Source organism: Trichoderma aggressivum (assembly GCF_033847375.1).
Source record: "Trichoderma aggressivum f. europaeum strain CBS 100526 chromosome Unknown scaffold_010, whole genome shotgun sequence".
NCBI classification, from domain to species: Eukaryota; Fungi; Ascomycota; class Sordariomycetes; order Hypocreales; family Hypocreaceae; genus Trichoderma; species Trichoderma aggressivum.
The window spans coordinates 437,128-449,433 of NW_026946376.1; the positions used below are offsets into that span (position 1 = coordinate 437,128).

Genomic DNA, 12,306 nt, shown 5'->3' on the forward strand with positions numbered 1-12,306 from the left:
TTGTTGCCTAATAATGGTGAGGGAGAGAGAATTTTGCTAGAGGGAGAGTTGAGATGGAAAAAATTGTCGTATGAAGGAGCTCAACATATAACACCTTATGAAAATTATTGGAATCTTATGGCTAGAGGCTCGCAAACTGGACAGCGGCTTCTATTTGGACGCCTCCCTGTAATTTATTTGGTACACAAAGTTAGGTATAGCCACAAGGCTTATACTAGCATCATCATCATTATAGATATCTTTGGAAAACTACCAAGAATATTATACTTTATCGCTCACACGCCTCTCCATTAGCTTCAGTCAACAAAGTTCACAGTACCTATATGTGTCCCTTATTTACATAGACTGCGAAAGCCTTTCTCATTAGTAAACTTCGTTGACTCACAAACGCAACAAATGCAGTGATATGTGATATATACGATAGCTAACCGCCACAGAAGCCATGGATAGTTATCAACTTTAATGTGCAACCACAGAGCACATGCTTTCTGATCTTTGCAAATACTTCAACGATGCTACTATTTAACGAAGCAACCAAATCATACACCATGACCTAAGCGCCCGGCACAACAGACCACGTTTCAGCTGTAAACAAAAGCTCTTTTTCAGCCTCTAGCTCCGCTGGGTCTACATAGACGCGCAGCCCGATGTTGCCATTGCCCACATTGAAGACTCTCATGATAATGTATACAGAATCTTCTTTTCCACGGGTATCGTGCAACTAAGAGCCATTGTTAGTATCCAATTGCATTTAGTGAGTATATTATGTCACAGGGCCCGTACCATTTTGTACTGTTTCTTGCTCACAAAAAAGCGAGTGTCGCAGGAAGAAACCGTTGTTTTTACCTCAAAGTGATATGTAGGTCTCCTGTCTTTCCATATACTGGCATCAAAGTAGCATTCATCTATTAGCAGCTTGGTAAAAGTCCCCGTGTTGTCGTGATAGACAAGGTCGGATGTCTCTAATCCATGCCAAGGCTGCATAGTCACATATTCCGGGTGCTTCCTCGCGTATGACCGGATTGTGCTCTTCCAGTTGTCTATGCCAAAATTGGGTAGTGAAGGGTTGCATGCCTTGAGGAGCTCAAATACCTAGACAGTTTGTTAGTATGTAGTGAGTTGGAAGGCATTTCCTCATATGCTATGAGTAATCTCACATATAACTCTCCTGCAGCCCCAATCATCTTGTCTCTCTCCAGCTGAGGAAAGCTGCGAGCATAGTTAAATTCTTCATTTTCGGTACCATAAACATTATCGAATGTCGGAAACGACGGTAAAGATGTTCGAAGCGAATCTAGGTCGAAGATACCCTTGGTGGGAAATAACGCTCTTCGTGCCGCGGAGACCACGTGAATCAGTAAATCAGAGTACGCATGATTAACCGAAGCAGGCGCTCGCTGAATAGTGGCTGGTGTTCCAATATCTCCAGTGGAAGCCTGAAATGAGGCTCCCTGTGTAAACAGCCTATTGTTATTCCGCGATTGCGCCAAGTGACTGCTGGCATCAATGGTATCTTGATACACAATAGTAGGTACTATCTCTACCTGATCAAACTCCATCCTTGGGGAAGAGGCATCAGTCAAGGGCGTGGCCATATTTGATCTAATACTTGGTGAATCTTGTAGTTCGGAGGCCTCCCATCTTGCAGAACTGGCTGAAGTCGAATCCACTTCATCAGCACGGTCTTCGTCTTCTATATCGATGTCAACTATTCCGGCACCAAGAAGTATCCGATTATAAATTGTAGGGCCTTGACTTAGAATATCCGCTACAAATGAGTAGTTTCGGTCATTGACGGAGCGATTTGTTGTAATCCATTCAAACAGTCGTGCTGGCAAATCGTAAGCGAGACAATATGCTTGGGATTCCTTTTCTTGGGGAACGAAAATGTCAAGGCCGGAGTCAGACTCTTCTAAATGAAACTCGCTTTGGCTTTTCTTGTGAGAATATGATTGTCCACTTTGTTGTACGACTTGTACGCAAGATATCTTATCTGTCTCAAAAACCTTGGCCTGCTTTAACAAGTCATATAGATTTTGAAGTTCTTCTTTGGCACGCCATCTTGGACTGTTGAAATGCTTGGCAATCCTAAATAGAAGTTATTAAACTGGAAATGTTTGATGAAAGAGTCTACATGACTCACCGACATAGAGCATGCGCTTTAAGTTCGATTTTGCGACTCAGGGCCTGGTTGAGAACGCGATCATCATCCTCGACCTTTGAGGTTTCCATGACCAGACGTGAAAGATATCTTGTTTCAAGACATTTTATGACAGGACGTAACGAATGAAGTTCGTCGAAAGTGAATCCCAGGGTTCTTATCTTTTGTCGAAAGTTATCTCCCAGAGGGACCGTGTCCGCTATCGCGAATTCTGTATTCCCATCACAGAATTGGATGTTTTGCTGATCGCCAGGGTTTCTGATCGGAAAAATCTTGAATTTCTTCATTCCCTCTGGTTTGACGTCTTTATAGTCCCTAGCCGTGTGAAGATGATCTTTGAAAGCGAGTAATTGCTCCTTTACTAACTCGACTGTTGGCTTGGATTCGCCTAGTTTCGAGAGCTCACTGTATATCAATCCAAGGTTGAGCGTGTCCACACCCAAAAATTCGACAAAAAACGACTTCATTCCTTTGTAATCGCTCTCTAAGACTTTCTTACTGAGAACAGTCGTTGCACTAGACCAAAGGCATTGCGAAACCTTGTTCCAGCAGTTATCGGAGTTTGTATAAATAAGAGCTGTCTCAGCGAATTTCTTCCTATAGATAGTCATTAAACTTGTTGTGCATTAGAAAGACAAATTGTTACTCAGACTTACTTGATTAGCTCCTTAATCTTTTCCGACTTGTTTATGCGCAACAACTCCCAGAGAGAATTGTACAGAGTCTTGATCCTGTCAAAATCATTGGAGTCTGACTCTCTTAGATCATCGAGCTGAGCACATATTGTTCCTTCGTCACAGTTGCCTATACTGAGTACTTTGGTAAAGAAAGGCTCAAGTAATGAGAGGTTTTTAACTGGCATGGCTTTATATCTAGCCTGTAGCGGTGCTTGAATAGTCAATGATTCGGAACCTTCCCATACACAGTCCTTTGGAAAGGTTAGATTGAAATTCTGATATTTACTCGACGGAACGTAAATTAGTCGGTTGACATTAAAGAGAAACCTATTGTAGAGAAATAGTAAGCATGTTGAATTAGGATAAGAAGCCAATAGTTGAAAATACCGGATTCGTGCACCGATTTCGTCGCTAGGAGCTGCGATGTATTTGCCATAGATGACATTATACACTTCAAATATGCGATAGGGATTGTATATGTCCCTTGTGTCTTTTCGAGTCATGATGCGGAGTAGGATCTTCAGGTAAAAGGCCAGGTCGTCTTGAGCACTAACCCCCAGAGACGAAACAAGAAAGCCCCAATCATTTGCGTATGAGTCGCGCGTGAGTTCTCTATCCAATTTAAGGAATGGAAAAGTTTCAGGCCTGCTTGAAAATTTCTCCCACTCTTTTTGTAACTCCAGAAGTGGAAGCCATGTGTCCTTTAAAGAAACCATTTGGCCTCCTTGACAGAGAACTTTTATTTCTTTGAGCTGCATGGTCAAGGCGAGGGATGATTTGATGGCCTTGCTTTCTTGGCCCCAGGTGTAATTCAGAAATCCAAGAAACTTGTTAGCATGATGGCCCGCCACATAAAGGCATTCTTTCGAAAGTTTATCTTTGTTCTCTTTAGATATGATTCGAAAATGGCGTCGTACCCCGGCATAGCTGCACAACCAATTCTTCCATGAAGTGAGTAGCATAGCTTCGTCATCTCCCTGGAAAGTTTGATTGAGGTAAGATGAGTCAAGGAAGCTAGCTTGAAACCCAGCTGTCTCATCAACTTCTTCAAGTAGTTTGGAAGGGCCGAAGGGTTCATCGTCAGGCATATATATGTCTGTCAAAAAAGAGTTTTGCAGGTTCCATTTGCTGTCAACGAGCCGGATGTTTTTACTGTCTTCTGAACTTTGTCTATGTTTGTCCGTTAAGAACATGTATTTGAGTTGCGTAACAGATGAACTTATCAGCTGCTTGCTGAATCCTCTTAATAATATTCGTTGACGCAAGAAGGAGATATCGGCCTCTTTTGTGCCCAAATGGCTGAAAAGTTGCCGACGGTGAGCATTTTGCGTAGCTTCGGAATTAATTATACTCAACCCGAGATCTGGTGGGACTTCAAGTCCGTGTGCTCTTGAGAAAAATGTGTATTGATTCTCAGCTGCAATCCATGTCCCATCTTGGAGTGGCAGCAAGGGCATAGTGCGCAACTTGGAACGGAGCGCGGCGTTGGATGTTAGAATGATATTCCTCAGGTAATTTGCCGATCTTGAATGCCAATCGTCATCCATATGATGAGACTTCATTCTCGAGTCTATTGTATTGAGATCCAATGAGATTGCATCCACGATTTCAGACGCAGTGTATTCCTTCAGGCCATAGCTTCGTAGAATCATGATATCGTCTTTCGAATAATTTTTTGAGATATGCTTTTCTGGGATGCTGTCCCTGAACAGTGGTTCCCCATGGCGATCAAACTGAGATTCCACGGGGAAGCGGAGGGAAGATATTAAACAGAAAGAGGTTTCACTTCTTGGTCTTAAAATGGCAGTCTGATTCAGTTTATCTCCCAGTAAATTGACCAGTTGGGACCAAAAAGGATCAAAGTGCTGTTTCTTTTCAGGTAAATACCTCATCCAGGTATATTGGAGCTTGGGATGTGTGCAAAATTTGTGGATGGCCTGAATGAATGCATCCGCTATGCCCCGTCGAATGCCTATGTTTCTGCTAGATGTCGTGACAATATCCTGCCGATTGGCCTCGGTCACGAAATCGCTATTTATTAGAAACTTGAAAAGAGGGTTAGTATGAATCTATAAATATGGTGGGCAGAATAGCTCACCGTAAAACCCGATTGCTTCATTGGCAAAAACGTAAAAAATTCTTGGTATTCCACAATGGGCACTGATTCCTCAGTCAATGGGAAACCCAACACTACTTCTGCCGAAGCATATGTTTTGTTTTCCTCTTCGGACTCAGAGTATATTCTGTTTTCGTTTTTATCAAGGCCGGTTATAGTATGCTTGAAAATATAATAATCTTTAGACGAACTCTCCACGTTGTTGGCCGTTTTCGATACTTTGGCCAGCCTGATGAGATTTTCATTGATGCGTTCTCTCGAAAAAGTGTTTGACTTCTCCAACTTCTCTTCGTTATCAAAGATAGATATCCTGATTTCCTCAACATTTCTCATGAAAAGCAGAATACTCTCACTGAGACTATTGTATTGGTCCAGAATATTTTGATACTGGGAGGATGATATCGGGTTGTGGCCATCCCCGAGTTCCAATTCCATTCGCGTCCCGGGATGTGGCTCGTCAGTTTTTGGATCTTCCCACACTGGTGTAATCATTCCCAGTCCCGGATCCCCCTTTTTATGCTCAAAGAAGAAGCTGAAGTAGCCAGATTTGATATGCACCTTCCACGCTGCCTTGAAGACGGATTTGAAACCGATGCCTTTCTCACCAACGTATCCTTTCTGCGATCCTGATTTTGAACTTTCACCAACTGCGCATATAGCTTCGAGGTTTTCAGACTCGAATCCGTCTTCATTACACTGGATAATGATTTTTCCAGGATGAACCTCGAAGGAGACATACGAAGTTAAGTTGGCTTCAATTGCTTTGTTGAAAGAATTGTCTTCGGCATTCTGCAGAAGCTCGAATACAAATCTCGCATCGCTCGTGTATATATTCTTGCCCAAACTGGAAGAAGCTGTCAGTACACAAAATATGCGGGTAATGAGTTTGAAAGGTAACAAACGTAGTAACGGCATTTCCAGCGAGCTTCTTTACATTTTCCATTGCTTTTTGCACTCTTTCCCGCACGTCTGGGTCCATTGACTTCCAGTCATCATCATGGACGTGACCTTTGCCTTGAGCGATGGATTTCACAAGCACACAAGCCTCTTCTCGGTTGGTCACTGGAGTAGACATTGTGGGGACCAGATTGTTCCACGGAGTAGACTATTTGAAAACAGAAAAATAAGATGCTGAGGACAAGATATTGGGAGGAAACAACAAAACAAAACAAGGGCAACAAAAAGGAAAAGCTAGAATGTGCACACTTGAGAGATAACGACTGAAGAGAAGAAGGAATATTGGGTCATGGGTACCAGCAACATAAGCATGTTAAATACAGCAGTTCGGGAGCAATTGTTGCACGTAGAAAGACTAGAGTGCCTCTATTTAGATATTGTAGAACTAACATGCATAAAACGGCCTGCTCGGAAATTGGCACTAAGCCGTGCCGGAATATCTATCAACCAAAATGTCAAAATCACGGCGCGTAAAAAGAACTTTAGCCGCCAGCGGTACCCTTGGATCATCGTTATGAAACGCGATATATCTGCAGGACCGCGGGCAATACACCTCAATCAGTCATGGTATCGTTTGTACGCCTGAACAAAACATCTCCATTGGGGAGCAGAGATTCCACTTTGGTAGTGACGGCGATTACTTATACAACCTGTTGCACTGTACTCTTACAATCTTGTATGCGCGCGCCCTCTCATCAGCCTCACAGTACTGAAAAACTTGCTATGTTGGGCCCTTGTTGACTGCTAATGTACTCGTCCTTTACGTCTCCGTTACCTACAAGGCTCGTTGTGACTTGTTGCAGCCATGTTCTAAGCCGTGCCACGTATCATCCCGAAATCGTCTGGATTGTTCTAACAGAAAATAACTATGCGTCAACGATGCACTTTTGTCTCGTTTCCATAAGTCCCTTGAGCCTGCCCATGCAGTGGGCAGCCTTACACCAGACCCCAACACAGGTTTTCTCAAGTACACTGGAAGCGCCCAAACAACAGTGCAACATGTACACCCACCGCGACATTTAAATAAATCAAATGCAAATACTACTTGTGAACACACAAGGCCTCCAAAGATGATCCAGATGTAGAGCGGCAATTTGAGACTAATGCAATTAACCACGAGATTTGTTAGCCAGCACCCCGGGTTGGCTATCTATCATCTAGTGATTGTAGGTGGTTTATGGACTTGCTCAATACGTTTTTACTACCTACCTAGGTACAGCATCTATGAAACTACTTGGAGCAATTTCTTCATGCCACAAAGCCGAAATAAGTCACATATACCATGATCACCGCAGCACAAGTGTAATTACATTGTTGCTAGATGGTGAAATCGCTCGGTACCTTGCATGTATTGACTGGATAATATGTGAGCAGTCATAATAGAGTATCATCGTTGTCGCCAACGAAGTTCATTCTGGCTCTTCATCTCATTACGAGCTGTGCCCATGCATTGTAGGCAAAAGTTGGGTTTCAATTACACACTTATTGAAGCTCATTCACGTACACAGCCAGTTGGATTTAATTGAAGCAGTTTGACACTACCACAATATTCTTGCGTCTCCCATGTCTCTTGGCCGTTGATGAGGATCCGGCAGCACTAGAGTACATGCAACTTGTAATCAACCCTCGAGTAGTTGTAACCAAGTATTCAACCTAGCCTTGCCTCTTGTACATGATGGGGTATTAACCACGATTATGCGCGTCATTTCGCATCATGTCCAATGAAAAATAACTGATTGGGCAGTGTGGCTAGTTATTTATCTTCGCGATGCAAGGCACAAGGCTTGAGGTGCGCACGTGAGGAATCTGTCGAATCGCAAGTAAGTCTCAACCTCCAACGACGCCATTTTTACATCATGAATATCTTTCATTAAGCCGTATCAATGAAGAGCCCATATGCTGAACATCATATTAGTTTGGGGCTGCGTGATTCTGCCTGTAAGACGGCTGATTGTTCCGTAATTGCAGGCTATGGTTACCGTTGGCTCTCACCACCACTTCTTCAATCTTGCTTTCACAGCAGTACACATTCACTTTGATTGGGAGGCCCATATGACTAAATGAGAGGGCTCCAAGTCAAAACTTCACTGTAGCTGGACTTCCATCGGTGTAAGAATATACTTTATCCCAATGTCGATCTCTTGGCCTCAATGTCTCACTTCATTACCGAGCAAGGCAACTGACTGGGTGCCACATTTTCAATCTTTTACGCCATCTGGGCTCCCTCAACGGCGGACCCGGTCATATGGGCCCTTCTCTCTCCCTGGTGATCATCTTATTTTGCTCCCACTTTTAGCCGGCGGGAGGTCTATTTAGTATTGATGTTGCTTGCTGTGTTAACAGCTGCATTTATTCGCAAAAGACACCAGTCTCTTCACGTTCTAACACTGCATCAACACCCACGAAGCAAAAAAAAAAAAGACCCTTTGATATCGGAAAGATGTTTTCTCATAAATATGAGTCAAATATGACGCGGCTTACGCTTTGTAATTTACGCAGAGATATCTCTCGGCGCTGATGAATGACCGACAGCACGTTTTCGAAATCGTCATGTCGCGCGAATCAAAACTGAGAATCGCTACCTTTGCAAATGCCAGCTTTTCGCAGCGCTTACATCTCCACTGCACAGCCGTGCTCGTGCAAAGCTGAATATCAGAGTGCTCTGTGCAACGTGGCGAGCTGAGTTCCTCGGATGCTGCGCATCGGGCTGAGGTAGGGCTTTGTCTTACGTTACAAGGTGTGATTGGCACGTTAATCTGGTATCCCAGACAAGGCCCTGCATAGAATTGCAACCCAATCTGGTCGGGCAAAAGGCTCCGAATAGCGTCATTGGTGTGTGTGCCTTGCTATCGGATACACCGAGGCTAGGTACTGTGCAAACATTTGCGATAGGCCTGAACTACCTGATGCAGATATGCTTCGCAAACTGAACTATTGGCAGTGGCAGTGATGCTCCATCGTACCGTCCAACATATAGCCTATTATGCCGCAAACCAATCAACAGAGCTCCGGATACATAGCTCCAAAACATCTCCATTAAACCCACGCGATAGCCGCGGGAGTTGTGGACCTCACCGGCTGCAGCGTCCGCAATCTACTCTCTTTTCGGATATGCTCAGCTTCCCTTACACAAGGCTGCCACACAATTTTGCTGAATTATATCCAATAAAAAGCGAATAACGTCATCTGATCTTGAATGTGAATGATATCTTTAATGATGTACCATCACGATGGGTCATATCCCGTCGACCTGTTTTGGTGGGCATGTCTATGAATCCGGTCCACGCCGAAGCACTGCCCGTGGCCGAATAGAATCGTGAAACCTCTGCATGAGCTCTGATAGGTAGCCTTAGTCTTATTGTCAATCATTAGTTCCTATGGAATACACGCCGATATCTATGATGAACTCGGAAAGCCACCATGGCTGCCTCCAGACTCAATGTCATATAAAAGAACCATGGCATCCCCGCTAGCAAGGACTTATTCAAACCAAACGACAAGTTATTCAATCAGACAAAGAAACCATGGCGCCTAGCAGATACGACCTTGGAGCTCATGAGCTCGCCTCTATGTTGAGTGGAAGCACTCTTCCCATTCCCAATCTGAAAGTCTCTCTCGCAAATTTCCCCAAGGGTGTCAACAAATATATGCATGAGATTCGACAATGGGTAGATAGACTTATCGACGAGTTAGTATATTATTCTCATCCTATAGAATCATCAATGCTGACAAGTATAGGAATATTCATGATCGAAGAAAACGTGCTGGTGTCAAGCATTGTGATTTTGGATATCTCGCAGCTTGGTAAAAAGTGCTCACATAAACATTGCTAGATTTCAACTAACCACTCTTTGGCAGTTGCTATCCTTATTCAGAATGGGAAGAGCTGAAGGCCTCGGCCGCATTTCTGGTCTGGATATTCACATGGGACGATGTTATTGATCATGGAGAAGACGATACTGGCATCATCTCAAACGCAGATTTGGCCCGTATATTTTGCGAAGAATCACTGGATCACATCAAACTCAAGTTGCAGCTGGATGATTCTCACCAAGGAAGAGCCTCTACTCAGCCGTTACCAAGCATGACCATGTTTGATCATGTGGCTAAGCCGTTAACAGCGGCATGGAACCACAGTTCGTATTCACTCCTACCAAATCGTGGCTTCAATGAGTACTGATGAGAAACTTATAGCACGAAAACAGCGTTTATATAATGAAATTGAACATTATGTGAACTGCTGCTTGGTTGAGCATATTCAGCAAGAGGATGATTCTATCCCTACACAAGAAGAATTTACAATCATGCGCTTCGGTACATCAGGCATCACCCCCGGGATTGCTATATGCGAGTAAGTACTAGTTTTTGTCGGGCTGTTCATGCTATCAGTACTAACGTATATATCAGGTTCACCAGGAATGTGTCATTGCCGGATGAGATTGTTGAATCCGCCCCCATGAAAGTGATTTGGAAAGAAATCACTAGGCTTTGCATGATGTAAGAGATGATAGAGACGATTAATAACGTATGTTGCATACTAATTTTCAAAAGGATCAACGATATCTACTCCTGCCAAAAAGAACTGGTAAGTACATATAGTCTAGCCTCAAAATGGGAATGAACAACAGGCATCTAACGATTATTTCTTATTAGCGAAGCGGCGTTATCCAAAACATCATTCCCGTCATAGCCTATGCTAGCGGCACAGACGATATCAGCACAGTCACACAGGAATTCATGCACATCTTTCAGGCTTCGGTAAACACCTTCGAAGAGGCCTTCCAGGTTCTCAGAGCGCTTGCTTCCCCCGACACGAAGTTATCGGAGGATATCCAGAAGTACATACAGAACTGCCAGACTATTACAACGGGTTTACTCGAATGGATGTTGTCATCGGAGCGATATGGCATCACCAAGCATTTACAAGCTGACGGCTCGGCATTGGTGCCCCTCATTTTTGAAAATCCTCAGAGTCAGAAGTTGGCTGCGGTTGAAGCTTAGATGAATGGTTTATGTCTTTCAGCGTGTGTATGGTGGTTAAGCAAGGCATTCATAGCAATATTGGCGTTTTGGGGATTATTTGATATAGATGTTGAATCCATCTTACAACAGAGCAAATTTAGACTGCTTGCTTTCCATCAGCAAGACTTGAGTTTAAATTGTCTATCCCGTATTTCGAATAATTGTGTCAAGAAGCGTATTCTTCGACCGGTTTCATATACTCGAAGATCTTGTATCTTCTATAAGGGTCTGTTACCATCCTCTTAACCTGTACACAGTCCATTCTGCATTGTTGTTTTGAAACCTGCTTTGAGACGAGAAAGGTCAGCCATGACGGCATCCAGATTGCATTCAGAGTTGCAATCAATGTTTTTAATATCCGGATTACAATGAGGTCGCTTGGTGAGTCTGACGCTACTGTATATTGAAGTCCTCAAGACCCAAGAAAAAGGCTGTGGAGTGAATAGCATGAATTATATGATATCAAGTTTAGCTCTGTCGCCATCGGCAAACATATCAAATGGAGCACGAGAGCCAATAGTGCTCCTCCATCGAATGAGTAGTCCGAGAATTTCTGATACTGTCTTCAGCAATCTGGGAACTCATTGGTTGTTAGAATGCGAGATCTGTGGCTACTTTTCTCAGTGCCTTGGTCTTCATCATATTGGAAATCTTTCGAATTGCAACACTTTAGCTGCCTGAGATATGCTTTAAAGGTGGGCAACCAAATTACTCTATACTGCCTGTAGCTAGCCAAGTTTATGGTCATTCTTATCCGATGCCAATAGGAGTGTAGCTACTAATAGCATGATTTATCATGATTGAAGGCTCATGTTGACAATTCTTAATCAACCAACTACCAACTAGAAAAGACAGGGAAGTAAAACAATGCATTAGACACATGGGGATTGGAATCATCTATATAATACAAGCTATATAAGGCTGCTGGTTAATCATCATAATGATCGACAAGTTATCTACGAGTATATATGCTTTCCCCGGGGCACCAGGGATCTCGAAACACCCATTGCTCGAGTTATTACTCCGGTATTTTCCACAACCCCGATCAGTGTCCGGCCCCGGCCAGACATGCGAGCAAAAAGGTCCCTTGCCTGGTAAAGAGCTAGTGGACCCCACGCTGACTCTCTTATACCCACTTCAGTTTACGAATCTGACTCGGTTGACTTCCAAAACCCGGCTGTCAGCACTGAGTCTCGGTGATTACAGCGGGCTGTTCTACCCGCAAATGTCAGATGTTTCTCAGGCCGTTTTCGTCTGAAACGGCAGACTACCGTTCTTGTGAACAATGTCCGAGGCACGAGCACGAGATCCCAGGATGTTAACAACAATAAATCTTCCCCAGCACTCAATTTCACAGATCTGAAGCTAGAGCC

The 12,306-nt window shown here is 43.6% G+C and overlaps 2 protein-coding genes across 2 annotated transcripts; one reads left to right on the forward strand and one right to left on the reverse strand.

Annotated features, from left to right (window-relative positions):
* Nucleotides 1–553: 553 nt before the first annotated feature.
* Triagg1_3516 (uncharacterized protein) lies at nt 554–6,029 on the reverse strand (the record flags this gene model as incomplete). The annotated part of the gene is made up of 8 exons (XM_062897817.1): nt 554–721; nt 784–1,092; nt 1,158–2,088; nt 2,144–2,758; nt 2,818–3,165; nt 3,226–4,883; nt 4,937–5,798; nt 5,857–6,029. 8 exons carry the CDS (start codon nt 6,027–6,029, stop codon nt 554–556), a joined length of 5,064 nt encoding a protein of 1,687 aa, XP_062757505.1.
* A 3,406-nt stretch (nt 6,030–9,435) lies between these two features.
* Nucleotides 9,436–10,912, forward strand: Triagg1_3517 (uncharacterized protein; the record flags this gene model as incomplete). Its single annotated transcript, XM_062897818.1, has 7 exons — nt 9,436–9,599; nt 9,650–9,715; nt 9,770–10,047; nt 10,106–10,262; nt 10,319–10,408; nt 10,463–10,496; nt 10,565–10,912. 7 exons carry the CDS (start codon nt 9,436–9,438, stop codon nt 10,910–10,912), a joined length of 1,137 nt encoding a protein of 378 aa, XP_062757506.1.
* Nucleotides 10,913–12,306: the final 1,394 nt, after the last annotated feature.